Consider the following 22,766-nt stretch of genomic DNA (forward strand, 5'->3'; position numbering starts at 1 on the left):
CTGTCCATCGGAATGAACATAAACTCAAACTCATTCCATTTCCCTCACCTCCAGGAAGGTCCATCTTATTGCTCTGCACATTTTCTTCTGGTGAGTCTCTCTGAAGTTAAGAAAAAGCAGCATGTTAGCAGACCTTAATTTATCAATGAAAATAAAAAAATAAAGAATTTTACTTGGTATTTCATTATTTGTGAAATTCAAGTGCATCATAAAACTTCATTTTTCACTGCCTAATAAAAAAAGCCTTTTTAAATAAGTGACTACAGTTCATTAGCTCAAACTATCAAAATAAAGGCTCTGGGGCCAATTTTACTCTAATCTCAAGTTTATTCATGAGAACTCAAAGATAAAGAATTTGTTAAGAAAACAGAACACACTTACCGAAAAACTGATATTTGAAAACTGTTTAACAAATGGATTTATCCATGCTTCTTCTTGTTTGTTTCCACCCTTCATCATTCCCTTTGTAAAATAAAAGAGTAGAAAGATGCCATGGCCATTTCTATTTATCTGGGAATAGCGATGGATTAATAGACTAAGACAATTCTCAACTCTCATTTTTAGCCAATTTCTCCTCCAATCAACTCTTAACAGAGTTGTTAAAAATTTAAATCAACTTGTTGGATTTTCAACTTCCTTTGCTCCAGTCCTCTGGTATAGCTGTAATGTACAGAGAACTCCCTGAAGGCAAGCAGTCAGAAGGAAAAGACAGAAGCAAGGGGCCTCCATGACCCACAAAATGGGCCTCAGAATAAAAGAGAACTGCTCAGTTTCTAGTTTTCAAATGGACTGTGTTCTGAGGGTCAATTATAGTTTGGCTTTAGAGAGTTCTCAGACCAAACCAAAGTGAACACAGTCATCAGGTTCTCAGGTTAGCCCAAAGAAACCAGCTTACCCCATAATCTAATTATGCTACGTGCCCTATACTTGAAAAAATACGATTCCATATGTAAAGCATTTCAAAATTTTAATTTGTGTTGCCAAGAATACACCATCCCTAGCAGCAGTTAAACCTGGGGTTCCTCCTAGTTGGTGTTGGCTTTCGGAGGCTGGTTGGGATATGGGTCACACAGAATATACTTTGGAAAGTGAGTTGAGAGAATGAATGGTCCATGGTTAGCAGGGTGGTAGACAGGGAGACTGGAAGCCACAGGGGCCAACGTCTCCCACTTATGTAAAGCTCACAGGACCATTCCTAGTCCGCTACCTTAATTTCCCTTCCCCAATGCTACTACCTGTTCCTTCTGACTGTGGAACAGAACACGGCTTAATTTCCCCCTAAAGGCAGGTCTCTGAAGCAAGCACCTAACCCTTTGTGAGGTTCTGAAGTGTCTTTGATTCCTTTTCCTCTTTTACTCCCACCCCAAGACTAACTGGTTGCCAAGGACTTCTGTCCTATTCCAAATGTCTCTCAGATCAGTCCCTTCCACTATGTATCCATTCTTGCTTCCCAATTCAGATCCCTAATGCTGTTCTTTCTTCTTCCAATTTATCTTTCATCCTATCATTGGTTAAAGTTCTTTAAAGAAATTAATTTAAAAAGTCAAACCAATGTTACCTTCTATTCAATTTCATTGACTCCATACTTATACAGACTAAAGTTCAAATTCTTGGGCATGGTATTGAAAACCCTTTACAATCTGCCCTTAGTCTAACTACATAGCCAGATCTCCTAAAAAAAAAAAAATCAACATTTTGCTTATGTCAAGCTACTATTTTCCTTAAAACACTCCCCCCTCCGCCCCCCTGCAGGCATGTTCCAATGTCAAGCTGACACTGCTTAGAGAGCTCCTAATGACTGCATTAGACTCTGAGCTCCTTGAAGGTGCAGCTAGTAGATTAGTATTTTGAACCCCCAGCACCAAGCACAGTACCTGGCACACAGCAGAGGCTAAATAAATGTTTGCAGTTGTTTTCTAAAAGATTTTTACTAGTAGAAACAAAGGAGAAAGAGTAAAAAGGCTACACACCCTTTCCCTTCTCCTTTTTTTGCCACTCAGACCCTGTAAGGAAAGACAAAGTCACAAAACAGCATGGTCCAGTGGGAAGAACACGGGGTTTGGAGCTGGAAGATCTAAACTTAAGTCCTTGCTCTGTCACTGATTAGCTATGCAACTTTGGGCAAGTCACCACTTTTTCTAGTCTGAAATTCATCAATATTCTATCTCAGAAGGTTAAAAGGATCAAATGATTCATGTGAAATATGGGAAAGCACTTCATAAGCTCTATGGTGAGGCAATGGGCAAATTCAGCCAAATAAAAACGTTTTTTAATGAAAATGGCAGGTCCTAGACTTAGAATCCCAGGATTAAAAGAGAGGGACCCTGGCAGCCAGGTAGTTGTACTACAAAATACTTGACTCCTGGGGTCTCTCAAAAAGGAAGTTTCAAGCAGAGTGGGAGGATGTATCAGAATCACCTGGGGGAGTGGGCACGTGTTTTGAAAATGGTTTCCAGGAGAATCAGACACCAGCATCCAACACCACCTCTTAAGAACCAGAGCTCTACACCTGTGCTTCTCAAGCCTGGCTCTGCAGCATAAACACTGGGAAGCTTGTCTAGGACATGTAACGTGGCTCAATTTCCAAAGTACAGTAGGCCTGGGATACAGGAAATTGTACTTTTGATAAATCCCACATGATTCTGATGTACAGCCAGGTCTGGGAATAAGATCTGCCTACATATAAAAGCAAATGTGAGCTCGGCTCATTCGTAGGGATTTTCGTCACAGAACCTTTTGGGATGGGAAAGGGGCAAAGGTAATGAGTGGGTAAGGAGGAGGAGGACTCTGGGTACAGGGGAAGTCGGGACACTTCAGGTGAGGAGGTGGAATGGGAGATGAACTGGCAGTGCGATGGCAAGAGTCAACATGGAGATTTGCCCTTCTCTTCCTCCTCACCACTGCAGGCAACACCTTACGGTGAAGGGTTGTCCCAGGCAGCACTGGTGGGAGGGGAGGAGGAGAAATCCCAAGCTGTAGCAGTGGGGAGAAAGGAAGTTCCTGTGGTCTTATTTTCCTAGGTGGCTGCCCATACAGGACGCTATGCCTAAGTTGGGGACTGCCTGAACTATACTGATTGCCATAAATGGGCAGAACATTAACTTTCTCTGGGTAAACTACCTTTGGAATTTAAAGTTGCAAGGGCACTGCCCTTGAAATGTTTACCTTCGATGACATTTTCTTTGTATATGGTGGCCAATTTAAAGACGAGTTAAGCTCTTGAGATGAATTACTATTCCACATTCCAATCTCCACGTCCTCTTCCTCTTCCCAGCCAGTGGGGCGATTTCCAGGCAATGGCATATCATCACCACACCAGCCATCTTGCATAGATTTTGGTCCTGGTTGTGGATTTGTGATACAAAGAGAAACGTACTTTAATAAAACAACTTTTTCTGGAGGATGAGCATACAGTAAGAGGGCAGGGTGTGGGAATAAAAAAGCCCCCTTTTATTTCCCTTCCCAAATTTGCATAGCAATACTGAGTTAAAAGTTTCATTAAGCAAGAATTTATTCTTATTAAAAGTCCTAAAAAAACATTTTCCATGCTTTTACAAATCCGAGGGCTCCTCAACATGGGACCATAGCAGCATTCTTGTTTGCATGCACTTCATCTGCATGGCAACACACAGGACAAAGAAGATAGATGAAACTCAGAAGAGTTCATTTTCATATATATTTTCAGGGCAAGTGGCCAAAAGTATTGCAGGTCACATGCAGAAAGCATCCTGTCTATACCCTCGGCCTTTGGAATTTCTACGGTGCGTCCTATACACAATCTATCGGACAATGACAATGCTCATCTGAATACCGGGTCTTTCCTGAACTTTGCTCATTTTCTGTATAATGTCCAGGGAATCATCTGGAACCTGTGCCAGACAGTTGGTATATGTGTCCCTGTGACTATTATATTCCGTCTCTCATGCTGACAGCTGCTTGACTATTTCCAGATAACCTAATTTGGTAAAACATAATTTAGACTTGGTGAAGTATATGCAAATCATTAATAGTTGCAGTTCTAAGGAAACTGAGAAAAGATAGGAAAATTCAAAAAGGTAAAGAGCAAACTATGTTAAAAATTCAAAGAGCCAAACAGTGAGTGGCATCTAATATGAGGATACATGGCTACCTTAACAATGACAGACATGATCCAATCAATTACATTCAATGAGATCACCACTGCTATAAAAGAGCTACCAGGGGTTATCAGTAACTTACCAGATTTGCTTAACGCTTGTGGACCAACAGAGCTGGAGCCCCACGTGGAAGTGTTGGATGCCACAGCAATGGGTTCCCCCCAGCTGGGACCACTGTCTATGGGTTTACCCCACGCTGAAGTACCATTATCCACAGTTGTGGCTGGAGTAGAAGGCTCCCCCCAGGGCTCACCCCAGCCTTTAGAAAGTGTGGGAAAAGAAGTCATCAGCACATGGTAGGGAGGTACAGTGGAATCAGAGGCAATAAGGAATACTTAGGGAACAAAAGATGAAGAACTTCACATTTACATATTATATAGTGATGCTGTGATGAGCAAAAAATGGCATCTATAGTATGTAAAGACAAGTCACTTCCCATCATTGTACTTTAACTGCAGTAAGTGCCCTCTGTGTATAGAGTAGATTCTTTTGAGTAACCTTATTCATGGCAAGTCATCTCCTTTTAAAAAGATAAATTTAATTCCTGAAAAGTCAAGTCTGTCTGAACTACACCTAGTGAATTAAAGCAGGTGATCATGCTGGGTAATAGTGAGTGTATAGAATGTTTATCATACATGCAACCTTTCATCATCATCATTCGGGAAAAAGGCACCCTACGTTTCTATGTGCTGGACAATGCCTCTTAAAAATTTTGAAATATTATTAAATTGTCCAAAGCAAAGAAAGGCAAAGCCATAAACATGTTTAAAAAAACAACAACAGAACAGCCTTCCCCCTTGGATAGCTGTTTCTTCTAAGAATTAAACTAGTTAAATTAATTCAATAAATTATATTCAGGATAAAAATTGGGCATTGAACGGTTTGTTCATGAAAACACTCCTATTGCCACATCCAATTAATAATTAAGACAATACATTCCAGAGACACCTAATGAAAATGTCACTGTCAAGATCATTTGCAGACAGAAATCAGCTCCTTATGAGGGAAAGTGGGAATATACTCGAAAGGCACTGCCAAATGTTCCAGGCACACACACTCATACACAGTGCATCTAATGGACTTGGATTTCATGCCTGCTCAGATCAATCCCTGCTAAGGCCAAACGTAGTACCTAGTATTTAGAGCATGGTCATTAACACTTGCTTTATTTCTGAGGATGTTTTATTCCAATAATAGAAGAAAAAGTGCAGCTTGACTCAGAAGAACTGAGATAAGTGTACAGCATCCCCACCCGACACCACCTTTCCAATCCTGCCTTTGGCAGCATTCCTAACAGAACAACATGTGCCAGACTCACACCTGATCTGCCGAAGGCAGAGCTGCACCCTGATGGTGAACACCTTACCTATACTTTTCTTCCCTATAAGCTTCTGGGTTAGAGTAAAACAGGCCTCTGTGTGCACAGCAAATACTGTTTAACACATCTTATCAAAGTAAGCTGAAACAAGGCCCACAGTCCTGTGAAGTGTTTGTAAGACCATCCGACTGACTCCACAAAGTAACAACTCACCGGAGCCGCCTGCCTCTGGGGTTGAGATGGCACTTGCAGATGGCAGCAGCTGGTGCACCTGTGCTTGCTGGTCTGAGCGGCTGCTGCCATTCGGGACATTTTTGTTCCACATGTTCACATTCTTATAGTTGTATTTGTTGGGATCTCCCCACGCTGAGGTTCCGTCATCTATGTCCATTTTGCGCCGTATGGATTCCGGGGATGGTTCCTCCCAGCCTGTGGGCTCTTCTTCTTTTGCTGGGGCTGGAATAGGCCCTCCCAGCCAGCCAGTACCAGAGGGTTTGCCTGGAGCTGGAGGGACTCCCCAAGACCCAACAATGTCTGGTTGCTTGTTCCAGTCTGGAGAGCTGACTGGCTTTGCCGAATCTCCCCAACCCAGCGACTGACTAGACTTTGGAGGATCTCCCCACCCCTGGGAAGAGTTAGATTTAGAAGATTCATCCCATCCTGATGAATTATTTGGATTTATATTATTTCCCCAAGTAAAAGAACTAGTTTTACCAAGTTCATTCCAACCAGAAACAGACCTGTCACTGTCACTACCTCCTGAGCTAGATTTCTTATTAGCCTCACCCCAATGGTTACTTCTTGATGTGTCTCCCCAGTTATCACTGGCAGAAACAGACCACCCTTGGTTTGACTTTTGTCCATCACCCCAGCCCTGTTTGTTCTTTTGTGAATCATTCCACATGGGCTTCTCATCTTTGCAATGCCCCCACTGATTGCTCTTGACCATTCCTGTAGCAGCAGAATCATCTTCCCACCCCCCCTGGCAGTTTGAGCCTTTGGAATCTCCCCACCTCAGAGCAGGCTTGGGATCTCCCCACCCCGATACAGATGAGGTATCATTACTGTTAGGGCTAGTCTTGTCTATACATGGCCCTGAGTTAAAAGTCTGTGTTGCAGAGCTTCCCCAAGCCTCTGTCCCATTGTCAGTCTTTCTTTCCCCTCTAGGTGATGTCTCAGTATCCCAGGCAGTATTCTGCTTAATAGGAGTCTGTCCCCAACCAGAGTTGGATAGGACACGTGGATCTAAGTCAGTTCTGTTAACAATGCTTTGGAGTAATGTGTGCTGATCAATTCTTCTTCTGTCTCTACTCTGAGTCTCCCCAGTTACTTTTTCTTCGAGGCGTCCAGTGCTCTCTGTACTACCTTCACTGTCCACTGTACCTCCTGTTTTGGCCCACATGCTATTTTGCTCATTTGTCTGAGATGTGGCAGAACCCTGATCCTCTTCCTCAGTAGAATTCCATCCGTTTGTAAACTTCTTACCATTGCCGTTTGCACTGTCACTGGAATGCTGATTGCCAGGCAGTTTGCTCCACTCCACGCTGGGTACATTAGTGCCAGTGTTTTGTGCAGGAGTTCCCCATCCTCTTCGACTTCCTCCCAAGTTTGCACCATTTCCACTTCCCCAGGATGCACTCTGGGAATTTGTGGCCCCAGACTCCCACAGGCCTCCTCCTTTATTTGAGGTGACTGGAAAGTTCGTGCCCACAGGCCCATTCATGCCAGGCTGCATCAGAGTTGTGTTCACAGTGTCACCATCAGCTTGGCCGTCGGGGCTTGCACATTTGTCTCCAGAGTAGTTAGAACCATAGGCACCCCAGGTAGTACCATAAGAGCCTGCACTTTTTGACTCTCCATTGCTAAGGTGAGGAAGGGAAGTGCCATTCATAACCGATGGAACCTGTATCTGAGGATGGTTCATTGTGCTCACATGCCAGGCCCCCGAGTTACTGGGCAGCTCATTATTCTGTACTGAACCGGAGTTTGGTAAACTAGAGGTCATAAAGTTAGTAGTGTTATTTGGTCCAGTCATTTCAGTGGTGATATTCTGAGGTTGACCACTGAATGAAATCTTCTGTGTACCACTTACTTCGGATTCACAAGTTTCCTGAAGGCTTCCCCAGGTACCATGGGTAGAAGAACCACCCACTTTAGAGTTAATACTCTGATTGTTAGGCATCTGGCCTATGGTACTGCACTGAATATTGATGCCAGGACTACTACTCCCTACAGGCCCTTTTAGGGCAAGTCCGTTGTTCTCTAATACTGGCCAGGCACCATGGTTGCTAGCTGAAGTCAAAGTGCTTGGATTTACCCCTCCATTTGATGAAGAGCTTACAGTGCCCCAAGCATTCACTCTATTGTTGCTACTTTCTGACTTGCTTTCAGGAGCATCCACAGAGACCTGACATGTGCTTATTACGGCTCCATGGGAGAAGCCCCAGGGCCCAGTACTACTTCCACGACCCAAACTATTGCTGTTGCCGCCAACCACAAACTTGTTTTGGGAACCAAGTCCAGTGCTGTTTCGAAGGACATCTTTCTCACCACCTGTGCTCCCTGAAGCCATGATAGTGATGTTTCTCTCTGATTCAGTCCTGGAGGCAGAATCAGCATCCATACATTCTGAAGCCAACTCTGGATCACTGCCAAGGACCAAGGGCCATGCTTCTTTCTCAGGGGAGTTGTTTACAACAGCATCCTTAGAGTCTGTGCTGGAGTTGCTCGAAGAAGACACAGGTCCCCGCTGTGAATTTTCATAATGAGATCCGGAAGCGTTGTGGTTAGTATCTAAAATAAAAGTACAAAAGTTTATGAAGTGTTTGAAAAATTGATTAGCCATGTATGTGGCTATCATACATGTATGGGGCTCCTCAACATCAACAAGATATTAATATTTGGCAGTACAGCCCTAGCCGGTTTGGCTCAGTGGATAGAGTGTCGGCATGTAGACCAAAGGATCCTGGGTTCGATTCTGATCAAGGGCATGTACCTTGGTTGTCCTCCCTGGCCTGGGTGTGTGCAGGAGGCAACCAATCGATGTGTTTCTCTCACATCAATGTTTTTCTCTCTTCCCCTCTCTCTTCCACTCTCTCTCTAAAAAAAACAACAATGGAAAAATATCCTTGGGTGAGGATTAAAAATAAATAAATAAACTGATTAATTTTAAAAAAGACGAACTAATTTCTTAAAAAAAAAACCCAAAACTTGGCAGTACGGTTACAAGGGCAATGGTTACATCACATCCACCAATCAGTTCCACACAGGCAGGGAGGTCTGCACTTTGCTCATCAATGTTGTCCTGAGAACCTAGAGCAGTATCTGGAACATAAGAGCTACTCAATAAATATTTGCTGAATGAATTAATTCCTAACTTATCAGCAAGTAGAAGAAGTTCATGTGAGGAAGGATGAGGTGGTAGCAATGCATTAGTGTGTATGAAGCAACCCAGGCTTAGAGACCCGACATGGGAGAAAAGTCTGAGATGCAGATGGGTAAGGGCAAATGAACAGGCCAAACTTAAGGAAATGTATTAGAAATGCAGGGATGGACAAAAGTACATTTACAGTTGTAATACAAATACAATAATTAATAACTAATACAAGAATAACTACCACGTAGGACTCAGAGAGAGGGAGGGGTGACCCGTTGACCCTAACTTTCACTGGCCACCTCAGGCAGGTTGCTTCATCTCCCGCAGGTTTTTATTTATTTTTTAAATATATTTTTATTGACTTCAGAGAGAGGAAGGGAGAGGGAGAGAGGGAATCATCGATTGACTGCCTCGTGCACGCCTCACACTGGGGATCAAGCTCACAATCTGGGCATGTGCCCTGACCAGGAATCAAAACGAATCCTGACCTCCTGGTTCATAGGTCAATGCTCAGCCACTGAGCCACGGCAGCGGGCTGCAGTGCTTTTAACACATATGCTCAAGTCATGCCCTATACCTAATGAACCCACCTCTGGGTTGTAGGCCTAGAAAATAAATGTAACTCACTATTAGGATATTACAATAGAAAAATCAGTTCCTATTAGTAACATCATTTTCTCTCAAAGCACAACTGTTAAGCAGCAAAAGGTGATGGAACGAGAGAGAGTAGCAGAAAAAAGGACTACTACAGAGACACCAAAAATGTATACATAATTCAACATAGATTTATTTTAAAGTTCTATAAGTGACTGATTTTTACTCCATTTAAGAATCATTTAAAAAATATATATATATGTAAAAATATATATATATTTCAGAGAGGGAGATAGAAAAAAATGATGAGAGAGAATCATTGATTGGCTGCCTCCTGCATGCCTCCCCACCGGGAATCGAGCCCGCAACCCAGGCATGTGCCCTGACTGGGGATTGAACCGTGAACCAGGTTGATGCTCAACCACTGATCTGCAATGGCTGGGCAAGAACCATTTTTTAAGCTGACATCTTTCAGTACCCACAGGAAATTAAGGGTATCAAAAAGCCAGTCCGTCATACTTGATATAAAGAAATCAACATGCCAGCACCTGAACTGCCAGCAACACTACTCAGCAGTACGGCCCATGTGCTTCATGGGCACTTTGTCACTGAGTCCTTGAAGCAACACTAGAGCACAGGCAACCGGCAACCGCCCCCTGTCGAAGTACCTTCTCCCCAAAGAAAAAAATAATACCACTTATTTACTCATTTTCCTCATCTCGGTAAGATTTATCCTTGATTCCTTCCTGTGCACAGCAAATTCAAACGTCACCAAGCCCCCAAATTCATCCACTTTTCTCCAAATCTAAAGCAATGAAGCCACCATCATTGTCTCTTTATCGGCTATAGCAAAAGTATTTCTGTTACCATTATTTGCTCTTTGGTGTGTGTGTGCGTGCGCGCGCGCGCGCGTGTGGTGTGTGTGTATGTGTTGCCACATCCATTCAGCAGGAATAAGAATATAAGATTGGGAATATCAGACAAAACCACCCAAGCTGAAAATAGAGGGAGGGACCTGGAATTTATCAATGAAACATCAGATGCATTCCCATAACCAGAAAAAGATGGAATATTTGTCATCAGCACCGCTAAACAGTCTTGTGCTGGAAATACTAACCAATGAAATATGACCCCCAAATGAGGTAAAGATAGTAGAAAAGAAACAGAAAAGATTGACATTTTAAAAATAATAGTTTTCCATATTCCAGGAATAATCAACAAGAAAATATAATGGGAAAGAAGAGCTTCATTGTAGCAGTCACAAAAAACTATAAAGCAACCTGGAATAAAGCTACAAAAACCCTTCAAGTAACATGTGATTGAATTTATTGCATGCCATATTGAAGGCAACTTGATGGGTACGGAAATTTTCTCAACAGGAACCTGTAACAATGTTTGAAGTTTAATCCAATTATAAGAAATCGCTAAAAAAACAAAACAAAACAAATTAGCCGAAACCGGTTTGGCTCAGTGGATAGAGCGTCGGCCTGTGGACTGAAGGGTCCCAGGTTCGATTCCGGTCAAGGGCATGTACCTGGGTTGCGGGCACATCCCCAGTGGGGGGCGTGCAGGAGGCAGCTGGTCGATGTTTCTCTCTCATCGATGTTTCTAACTCTCTCTCTCCCTTCCTCTCTGTAAAAAAATCAATAAAATATATTAAAAAACAAAACAAAAGAAATCGCTAACAAGAATCTGTAACTTGATTGGGAGTGATTAAAAATTCATATAAAACAAATGAGAATTTTTAAAAATCTCAAAAAGAAGAGTGGCCAAGTGGGAGGGGCAGGCGACTTGCATCCCCTGAGTTGAACAGCACTGCCCTGCCAGGGCATCTAAGCACTTCAACTGAGCAGAGAGCGGCCCAGAGGCATGCCTCAGGTTAGCTTCTTAAATCCGTAGGAAAAAAGGTTTTTTAAAATGAGGCAATTTTCCAAATAAATCTAAGTGTTAAAAGAGGAAAACATGAAGTTATCAGCGAATGAGAACTTCTATACATAAAATCAAAGAAATTTTAAAAATGGCAGGCTTGACTACTTGCCAAAAAAGTAAAGCTTTTAAAATGTCAACATACATCAAAAGCGAAAAAAAGAAAAAAAAAAGCCAGCAAAATACACATTTTGCAAACTAACTCTATCATAGACCTTGAATTGCTAGTGAAAATTTCTCTCAGAATCTAGTCCCAACTTCGTTTGGAGATGGTGGGTGGTTTAAATTCTCCTTCTGCTATGTATTCAAGTAAAATAAGGAGAGGTGCCGACAGTAATTACTCGATAAAATTTCATTTTTTAACTTGGAACTTGATACTTCCAAAAACACTAAATTAAAAGATTCTCAAAACTGCATTTACCAAGGGTGAATCACAGGACCTTTTTACTTACGGAAAATGCTGCAGCTTAACTAGAAAACGCAGGTGTGTGTGTGTGTGTGTGTGTGTGTATGGAAAATGCTGCAGCTTAACTAGAAAACACAGGTGTGTGTGTGTGTGTGTGTGTAGATACTAGTCTAACAAGCTGTAATAGAGTAAGATTCCTCAGCAATCACAACTAAAACGTTTCCCAGTCAGACTATTTCAGAATTGGAAGACAATCTAGTTCCTTAAAGACAAGGAAGCTAAAACCCATCATTATAAATGATCTGGAGAACACATGTATAGAAACATGATTAAGTAGATGACCATAAAACTCTTACAGGAAAGAGTAAGGAAGAGTAAGAAACAGTAAAAAGCAGGTGGAACAAAGGGCACAGTGGAGTTTTGCTGAGTGCATGCAAAACACAAAATTTTATATATTGCACTGCTGAGGCAACTAAGATTTGGATGACTGTACTACACTGAGAAACAGCTGAAGTCCAAAATGTCACCAGCATCCTGCTCTCACACACAATTACCTCGATAGTGGAGCAGCGCGAGCACTACCCCTGAGAAAGAATGCAAGAGTGCTTCGCACAGCACCTGCCCAGGACCCCCAGCGAGCACGTGTGGGGCAGGACAAAGACTGCGGATAAGTCAAGTGGTTTATTCAGGATGAAGTTAGAGCCAGGAAAATTCATATTTTTTTTCTTATTAAATTTTTAGCATATTTCGGTAAATATGTGCTTTCTGCCTTGAAGACTTTCAATCTCTCCAGAAAGGAAAGACCTTAAGAAATAAATAATACTTGAAGTTTTACAGTATTTCCAGAAAGTATGAAATGGTATCATTGGAAATACGAGAATCTTAGATGTATAATTTCGAACATCACTTACATGAGAAAGTACAAAATGTTTCAGTCATTCTAGCTTCTAGTCCAGGGTTTGGCAAACTTCTGTAAAAGTCCAATCAGTAAATATTTTAAGTTTTGCCAGCCAGGTGCTCCCTGTGGCAACTACTCTGCCAATGAATACTCTGTCACTGTAGCTTGAAAGCAGTCAGACAACAGGCAAAGAACTGGGAGTGGAGACCAACAGGCTACAGGCCAACCTCTGTTCTAGATTAAAGATAATGGTGATACCACAACTAAATGCAACATGTGGACCATGACTGGGTTCTGGTTTGAGAACTGGGGTGGGGGAAGTGGGGGACAGCTAAAGGGCATTCTGGGGCTGGGGCTCTAGACCGGAGGGCGAGTGCCTCAGCCAGGCCAATGGTGGCAGCAGTGCAGACGAGAGAGAAAGACTCAGAGACATTTGGAGTTAAAATCAGCAGGGCATGGCAAACCCATGACCTTAAGAAGGAAGAGGGGAGTCAAGCATGGTTTTAAGATTTCTACATGGGTGACTGGATGAATGGGGATGCCAAGCTTTTGAGCAATGGCATGAGGAGGAGAAACTGGCATGTGCTAAGATAATGAGTTCAGTTTTGGACAAGTTGAACATGAGGGGCCTCAAATCAGCTGAAGACATCCAGACTGGAACACGTGAACCTAAAAATGGGAGTGATCTGAAACAAAGCTACTGGAGGAATAAAACCTGAAAACGGTCAATGAAAAATGAAAGGGCTGCCCTGACTGGTTTGGTTCAGTGGATAGAGCGTCGGCCTGCGGACTGAAGGGTCCCAGGTTCGAGCCTGATCAAGGGCATTTACCTGGGTTGCTGGCACATCCCCAGTAGAGAGTGTGCAGGAGGCAGCTGATCGATGTTTCTCTCATTGATGTTTCTAACTCTCTATCCCTCTCCCTTCCTCTCTGTAAAAAAATCAATAAAATATATTTAAAAAAATGAAAGGGCTTTAAGGAGAAAGTGATCAACAATAAAACATGTAGATACCTATTAAAAGTCTGTTTTTTATCACATTTAAAAGTAAAATCAAGCCTGTACTTGATATTAACAGATCAGTGAGTGACCTTGGAAGGAGCTATGTTATTAGTCAAGTGAGTAGAGTCAGATTACAAAGGACTGAAGTAAATTGCAAGTACAGGCTACTCCTTCAAGAACTGAGACAAAGTGGAGGAAAGAAATTCTAGAATGGTCTCAAGAGAACGGGAGTTTAAAGCAACTTATTTTAAAGAGTGACAGAGACTTGAGTATGTTCATAGACCAAGGGGAAGGTACAAGTTGGGCAAGACTTGAGTATGTTCATAGACCAAGGGGAAGGTACAAGTTGGAAGTTACAGAACAGCAAGGATATGTACCACATTCATTGAAAAGACAGTGAGCCTGGCCGGTGTGCTCCATGGTTGAGTGCTGGTCTATGAACCAGGAGGTCATGGTTCGATTCCCAGACATGGCACATGCCTGGGTTGCATGCTCGATCTCAAGCAGGGGGGGAGTGCAGGAGGCAGCCAATTGATGATTTGCTCTCATCATTAATGTTTCTAACTCCCTCTCCCTCCCTCTCTCTGAAGTCAATAAAAACATAAAAAAGAAAAGACAGTGAAGAGCACAGGTGGAGGAACAGTATTTTATTCTTTAGACATCACTGGAAATTTTAATGTTAACATTTTTTCATTTATATTTCCCCCAAGTCTTCGTGTTTCACCATTATAGCCCAATGTCCCTGAGCTCCTTTAAAAAAAAATTCTAAAGCAAGAAAGGATACAAAGAGTCCTATACAAACACCTGCATGCCGCTCACCTTAAGAAATATACTACTCGCTTTAGTATGAAACCCCTGTGTAACCCTTCTGATTACTAGTATATCTCCTTCCTTTCCCACTGCATAACCAAGTGGTAACTTCTCAAAATGCTATTTTAATTCATCACTAAGCAATACATTGTTGTTTTGTGTGTTTTATATTTTATATACGTGATACCACACTGTGAACAAACAGAAAGACATTCTTGGGACAACCAGTAGAAATGTGAGTGTCCCCCTTTTGCGTAACGGTGATCATAGTACCACGGCTGTATAGGAGACTGTCCTTATTCTTAGGAAATTACCTGTGGAAGTACTTAAGATAAAGAGAAATGAATGTTTGAGCACACATGTATGTCTATATGATGGGGGGGGGGTGCATAGGTAAGTAGTAACAACTGATAGATTTGGGTGGATGGCATACAGAGGTTCACTGTTCTATTCGTTCAGTGTCTCTGTATTTATCATGTAAGCTGGATGATAAAATGTGGGTTGGGAACCCTTTGGCCCATAGGAACAGAACTGCAGCCAGCCCTGTTAAGCATTCGTCCTCCACAAATTCCAGTGTCATTTGGGCAGTAGCAGGGCCTGATGCCTCATGGCTCTACGGAATCAACTGCAAAAGGTCTCAGAGCATCAGCTGAAACCGTCACTGTTTGAGCTCAGCCTGCAGAGTTGTTTGGTTTGACTAGCACAGAGTTCTAAAAAACGTGACATGAGAATGTAAAGATATTTCAGGCAGGGTACAAAAATCAGTACATTTACCCCTGGTCCCATCACTCCCTTTCACCTTTTACATCACTTACCTGCCAGCTTGTGAAGGCATTTTAGTTTGCGACCTCTGATTTATAAAGTACCCAATCTCATATAGGCACTGTTCCCACTCCCAGACTGCACTGGATAAATGAGAACTGCATTATATGAGGAAAAGGGAGACACATCCAGCATTGCACAAACCTCTGACTACATACATTTCTATGTATGTAATGAATGTAGTTATTTAAATGTCAATTCTACTCCGTTAACTATCTTTATTCAGGAAACAAAAAGCCAAATGTAAATACAGACAAAAATGAAAACAGATCGACCCCCACAATTCTGAACTGCATATAGTTCGCAACACAGAATGTCTGTTTCTGGGCCACTGCTTGTGCTGCGATGCTGTCCACGACACTGCTCCTCACAACCACCAGGCTAAATTAAGGGTTGGTCACTATATTGTTCTATTAACCTTTCAGGAGCTGGGACACAGTTAACTGTTTAAGAAGTCTTCCCTGATTCACAGATACCCAATGGTCTATTCTGTGGCTAAAGTTTCTACAACCATTCCTAGTAGCACCACAAAGAAATTTTAATGTAAATGTGTGACATCTGCTGGTAGGTGGGAATTCACAAATGTTTACAGAGACAAAAGCACAAATCTGGTTCTCCTGCAGAATGCTTTTCCTCAACATCTGCACTCTAGTTGTTGGGACTAGCTCAGACTGCAGTCAGGCGGCTGCACCTGAACTTCCTCCCACCCTCCACATGAATGCTGTTCGCGCTTGTCAAGTCCTTTTGGAACAGGTGGGACACTTCTCCTTCTCAGACTCTTTTGAAGACATCTTCCTATGCCCACATCTTAGGCTTTGTCATCTGAATGTACATCGGTAACGCTTTTGGATTTTTTGAACCATGTCCCTTTTTGAGAAACAAGACTCTTACACTCCAGCTGTTTACATTTCAAAAACAGCTTTGTTCTTTCATTTCCCAAACTGAAAAATAATATAGTCAACATGTATCATTTTCTCAACTTACCACCCACTTCCCTGTTTAATCACCATACCACCATTGCTTAGCTTGCAGTAGGTACTCAAGTATTTATTGTATAATAGCCTCTCTTAAGGTTTTAACTGCATTTCTTATTATACTGATGACTCAATACATCTGCTTCCAATCTGACTTCAGAGATGAACTTGAAACCAACTTATCAATTGTTTAGCATCAGGACTGTGTCTAAAGCAGACTCTCCTTCTGAAAAGTGGAGGTCCTCTGTACAGCTTTTGGGGGAGAGAATTCATCCAGTGCCCAATGTTCGGCACTAAGCTATTTGCTTTAACATGTCACTTAATTCAATCCTCAGAGCAATCTTACAGGTTGGATAGTACTGCCTACACTGACAGAGTAGGAAAGAGGCTCAAGTGAGCTGAGTGATCTAGCCAAGCTCACATGGTAATAACTGTCTGGAGGGGAGGGAGTATTAACTCAGGGTGATAATTCAAGTTTTATCCTTTCCAATTACAACGTGCTGTTCTAATTCCCTACGCTAGAAAAACTGCACTTTTGTCCTCTTCCTCCTTACCCATCACAGCCAGTATGTTGCCAAAGCACAGCATGGTTGTCATGAGCACAGCTTTGGAGTCAGACAGACATTGCTGAGTCCAGGCCCTGCTACTTATTAGCTGTGAAATACCATAATACGTACAGCAGCTCCTGCTCCATAGACAGAGCATAGAAAGGGACAGTGACATCTGCCTGGGACAGTAGAGAGGGCTGCTCGGGTGAGACTCACATACATGGAGCATGTAGGTGGAGCTAGGATACGAAAACCAGGTCCATTTGGCTCCAGAGACTTGATTCATTGCCAGTATGCTAGTGTTGCCATGTGTGGGAATCTTGATTCTCAATTCTCTATCTGGCCTGTGATAAAAGCTTCAAAATATTTTGAAAAGGGAATGGACAAAGCAACCAACCCTCAGAACCTATCAGAACAACATGCCGTAACACACGGGGCTTTGAGAAAATCGTAATCACATACTAGATGTACTTTCTGCTTCACAATCATTACTGAGCTGAGAAAAGCCACTCTGAGGCAACAACCGAAAGCATGTGCTGTTTGAATATGACTCTCATGAGTGGCAGCCTTTTAATGGCACATGGGTTACTGAGTGATCTAGGCAAGTTATTTCATGGCTTGGTGCCTCAGTTTCCTCTAATGAAAAGTGGAGAGAAGAACAGCTTACACCTTACAGGGTTGCTGAGGATTGAATGCAATAATATGTCTAACTGCTTAGAATATAACTGAGGGGAGTGTTCAATTTTAGTTATAGTCGCATGATCAATTTGAACTCTAAGCTGCTTATTAGAATAGGTAGAACCTGGAGGGAGAATGATTAAAAGGATTTGTAAAGTAGGAGGGGCAGTGACCTTACAGGCAACATTTCAAGACTCCCTCTTCATAACTCCCTGTACAAATCGTGATTTTGCTACCCAGATACTAATGAATACAAATACATTACCCCAAAGCCATGAATTCATAAACCTGCTACACCGCTAGTGATGACAGCTGAAGTCTCGTAAGAAGCACCTTCTCTCACCTGACTGGGTTTTGCTGCTCTGCACCTCTCCGTTATTTTGTGGCTGTTGGTTTGTTAAAGCACTGCTTTCTGACTGGCTGCTTAACACTTTAACAGCAGATCCCAGGTTTGCTGCTATGACAGGAAAATGCTGACCCCTCTTTAGAAGCTGCTTATGTTCCTGGTGGCGGAATCGTGGTGGTACTTCACGAGGATACCGAGGCAAGGCCTGTGGTGGCTGCGGCTGCTGTGGCTGTGGCTGCTGCTGCGGCTGCTGTGGCGGCTGCGGCTGCTGCTGACTGTTGGCTGTGGCTCGTTTGGCATTATTATTAGTGCTGGTTGCTGTGGAAGTGCCGTTATTAGAGTTGGCAGGCTGAGGCTGGCTTACACTGGGCTTTATCTGTTCTGGCACTGATCCCGACAAAAGAAAAGGGGTGGAAAAGATTAGCCAGTAAAGTGTACCTCCATAGTTAGCCATCTAAGTAAAAAGGCACTAAGAAAAACAATCCTAAAGGAATGAAACTTTAAATGTGCGGGGACATCCTCATTCACGGGCTCCTTTTCCTGGGAGAGATCACTACCAGCAGTCATTCTGCCTTCTGCTAATTCCCTATCCAGCGAGGTCATGGAGACCACTGCCACTCCTGGGTGCATGACAGCTTGTGCTTACGATCCCTAGTCCATCTTATTCTCTGACTGGAGGACAGGCACTGGTTATACAACTATGGAACTCACAGTAAAGTTCTGGTAACCCTGAAAGAATCCTCGATTCCTGGTAACTGTTCTTACCCTGCTTCATGTTTATTGTATTTGGCCTCTATTTTTCATCTTTGGAAGACAACACAAGAACAAGAGTAGAAAACAATCTGTCGCCCTGGCCGGTGTGTCTAAGTGGGTAGAGCATCAGCCTGCTCACTGAAGGGTCGTGGGTTCAATCCACAGTCAAGGGCATATACCTGGATTGCAGGTTTGGTTCCCTGGCTAGGACATGTGCAGAAGGCAACCAACTGATGTGTCATTCTCACATAGATGTTCCTCTCTCCCTCCCTCCTGTCCCCTCTATCTCTTAAATCAACGGGGAAAAATATCTTCAGGTGAGACTTGAAAAAGGAAGGAAGGATGGAAAGAAGGAAGGAAGGAAGGAAGGAAGGAAGGAAGGAAGGAAGGAAGGAAGGAAGGGGGGAGGGAAGGAAGGGAGGGAGGGAGGAAGGGAGGAAGGGAGGGAGGGAGGTAATAATTTGTCTGTTTCTTTACAAAAAGGCAAAGTTAATGTTTTTGTGTTAAAATGTAAAGTCTGCATCATACTGAGAACAGGGAAGTAAAGAGAAAGATAACAGGATGAAATCTATGAGACTGATCAAAATGGGAGAAATAAATCTCAGAAGTAGCTATCTGTCTACTGTATGAACAATCAGGAACTACAGATAGTGAATTTCTGAACTCCTAGAAGAGATTAAATAAGTAAACAAACGGACAGAAATGCCTAAACCAGGAAGGTATGCCCAATCTCTAGAACTACATGGAGACAGCACGGCACAGGAACTTCTGGACGAGCCGGACCAGGTTTCCAGCCCAGGTGGCCCTCCCTAAGCTCTGTGCCTTTGGGCGAGTGCAGGAAGCTAACTGAGCTCATGGCTCGAGGAGAAAACTGTGCAGGGCTGTCCTTAGGTTACATACGTGGATTGTTCACAGGGCACCAAACACACGGCTATCTATAAACAGTGGCACAATACCACCTTCAACTTCTGTAGCAGCTTAATGTTTCTGTGAGATTCTGATGCATCTTTACAAATGCCATTGTCACATAAATAAAGTGAAATGTCTCCACGTGAGTTGTGAGGACACAGAAAACTGTTCAAGGGTTAAAACCTCCAGGCCTGAAATTAAAACAGCCAAGACTCACTAGCTGGATTATACCTGTCTTTCTCCTTGTGTACACAGTACAGTCTTGTTCTAGTATCCAGCATAATGTAAACACTCAGGAAACAGAAGCTGTGGCCCAAATAAAACAAGTGTTTATTCAAATGCCAACAGTGCGTATAATGCTGTGATAAAGTGTTGGTCACCTGTGTAGTTTCCAATAGTCACCAAATTTCCACTTACACACCCTCAGTTCTACAGCCTCCTCTCATTTAACAATCTAGCCCCACTAGTGTTTCCTTTCTCTGAAAAACTGATGGATTTAGATTATATCACTAATAGTTTTATAAAAATATGTTTTTATTTATTTTTAGAGAGAGAGGAAGGGAGAGGGATAGAAAAATAGAAACATTAATGAGAGAGGAACATCACTGATCCGCTGCCTTCTGCAAGTCCCCTACCAGGGATCAAGCCCACAAGCTGGGCAGGTATCCTGACCGGGAATTAAACAGGTGATCTCTTGGTTCCTGGATAGATGCTCAACCACTGAGTAACACTGGCTGGGCAACACTTTTTTAAAAAAAATATATTTTATTGACGTTTTACAGAGAGGAAGGGAGAGGCATAGAGAGTCAGAACAATGGATGAGAGAGAAACATCAATGAGTCGCCTCCTGCACAACCCCTACTGGGGATGTGCTGCAACCAAGGTACATGCCCCTGACCAGAGTGGAACCCGGGACCCTTCAGTTCGCAGGCCGACGCTCTATCCACTGAGCCAAACTGGTCAGGGCAACACTTTTTTTTTAATTCCTCACCTGAGCATATTTTTCCCACTGATTTTCAAACAGAGTGGAAGAGTGGAAGGAAGGATGGGGGGAGAAAAGAGAGAGTGAGAAACATCAATGCGAGAGAGACACATCAACTGGTTGCCTCCCACATGTGCCCAACCGGAGTTGGGTATCAAAACCATAAGTGAGGTACGTGTCCTTGACTGGGAATTGAACACACAACAATTTGGTCTGTGGGCTGACACTCTAACCACTGAACCAAACCAGCCAGAGCAATACTAATAATTTTTAAAAAATACAGTTTATTGATTTTTTTACAGAGAGGAAGGGAGTGAGATATAGAATTAGAAACATCGATCAGCTGCCTCCTGCACAACCCCCACTGGGGATGTGCCCACAACCAAGGTACATGCCCTTGACCGGAATCGAACCTGGGACCTTTCAGTCCACAGGCCGACGCTCTATCCACTGAGCCAAACTAATAATTTTTAACATATGATTTTCGCCTCTTATTTTAAAAATATATTTACTGACATCAGAGAGGAAGGAAGAGGGAGATAGAGACAGAAGCATCAATGATAAGGGAGAATCACTGATCAGCTGCTTCCTGCATGCCCCACACTGGGGATCAAGCCTGCAACCATGACATGTGCCCCAATAGGGAATCAAACCATGACCTCCTGGTTCATAGGTCACTGAGCCACACCAGCCAGGCTTCTTTCCATTTTTCTTAAGGCAACTGAAAAGCCTCTTATTAATAATCATTTGGGCCACGTACATTCTGGGTCTAACTGCTTTATGTATGAAATTTTTGTCTCCCAAACAATTTAATGCTCCCAGAATGTAGCAATAATGTATATTCCTTTGTCATGAAAAATATAAGCCACTGGATATTCTAAAGTACCTCTGAAACAACAAAAAAGTATATGTAATTATAAAATTGTAAGAAAAAGAAAACTCTAACTCAGCTTTTACATACTTAGTCCTGGGACTCAGAGTGGTATCTGGCACATGAATATACCTGCAAGTGGTACAGCTACCCTCTACTGAAAAACAGGCTTGCCTGCTACTTTATTAAGAGGAAATGATGGTGACAGCAATTTAATACCCAAACAAGATGATATTTGTGTGAGAGAGCAATAGGGAAATATTCTTTAATGCAGTCAAGGAATCAGAAGATAACCTACATAAAACACTGAATGGCCCACATGAAGACATGTATGAGAACCCTGACACTACCTCAAAAGTGACTGGGACTTCGGAAGCAGGATGTACATGCCACCCAGCAACTCCACTCCTACGTCAAACAATTGCTGTTCTTATCAGTCAAGTGCCACAAGGAAACTAAGGCTGAGATAGGTAGTCAGTTCTGGGGCTAGAAATAAGTAAAAACATTAAGACAAAAAAATAATGCAGAAAAAAAATAAAAACACTTAAGACAATGCAATTATTAATTACAAAACTAAATAACCTGAAGTTAAATCTCAAGCGTAAACATGAGATGTAGTAGTAAAGAGCAAAGGAGAAACTAACAGTGTATGTAGGTGGAGTGGAGGGCAAAGTTGTTGGGTAATAACTATAAATAAATACTATAAAATTTATGTAAAATACTGGCTATTTTGCATGTGTAGTTAAAACTTAGGATAATTATATCAGTAAACATGCAAACCATTGGAAGAAGAAAAAAACGAAAAAAGAAAACTTGATCCATTAAACAGATACAGAAAGTGCAACAAAAAGAACTATCCCAATATTGTCGTTAATAAATGTGCATGTGTTAAATTCACTTGTTAATTAAATCTCTTAAATAGGAGTTAAGAAAATAAAAATCAAACTTAAGGAATATACTTTGCAAAAATTGCTCCTGAGCCCTAACCCGTTTCACTTAGTGGACAGAGCGTTAGCCTGCGGACTGAAGGGTCCCAGGTTCGATTCAAGTCAAGGACACATGCCTGCGGGCTTGATCCCCAAAAGGGGGTGTGCAGGAGGCAGCCAATCAATGATTCTCTCTTATCATTGATGTTTCTATCTCTTTCTCCCTCTTCTTGCTTCTCTGAAATCAATAAAAATATGTTTTTAAAAAATTGCTCCTGAAATAAAACAATGCAGGGAAATTGGGAGTTGAGGCGTGGGGATGGGGATGTAGAAACAGATACTACCAAGAAATGCTAACAAAATTTAAAGAAAGCAGCAGTAATATCAGATTTTTTAAATTCAAGGAGAAAAGCATTATAAAGGATAAGAGATATTCTGTGGTTATTAAAAAACCAATTGAAAAGATATAAATAGCTAAGTACTTTTATATATC

General features: G+C 42.3%; 1 protein-coding gene across 2 annotated transcripts in view; it reads right to left on the reverse strand.

The window, feature by feature from the left end:
• Positions 1-22,766, reverse strand: part of TNRC6A (trinucleotide repeat containing 6A) — a 93,724-nt gene that overhangs the window by 20,761 nt on the left and 50,197 nt on the right. For both annotated transcript variants that reach the window (XM_015563978.1, XM_015563981.1), the window contains 7 exons: positions 17,830-18,219; positions 5,668-8,247; positions 4,219-4,395; positions 3,166-3,341; positions 1,971-2,003; positions 382-462; positions 49-100 (listed from right to left, as the gene is read on the reverse strand). In XM_015563978.1, coding sequence (XP_015419464.1) covers positions 49-100; positions 382-462; positions 1,971-2,003; positions 3,166-3,341; positions 4,219-4,395; positions 5,668-8,247; positions 17,830-18,219 — 3,489 coding nt within the window. The remainder of the gene's footprint in view (positions 1-48; positions 101-381; positions 463-1,970; positions 2,004-3,165; positions 3,342-4,218; positions 4,396-5,667; positions 8,248-17,829; positions 18,220-22,766) is intronic.

The sequence above is a fragment of the Myotis davidii genome, unplaced genomic scaffold (genome assembly GCF_000327345.1).
Source record: "Myotis davidii unplaced genomic scaffold, ASM32734v1 scaffold150, whole genome shotgun sequence".
Classification (NCBI taxonomy): domain Eukaryota; kingdom Metazoa; phylum Chordata; class Mammalia; order Chiroptera; family Vespertilionidae; genus Myotis; species Myotis davidii.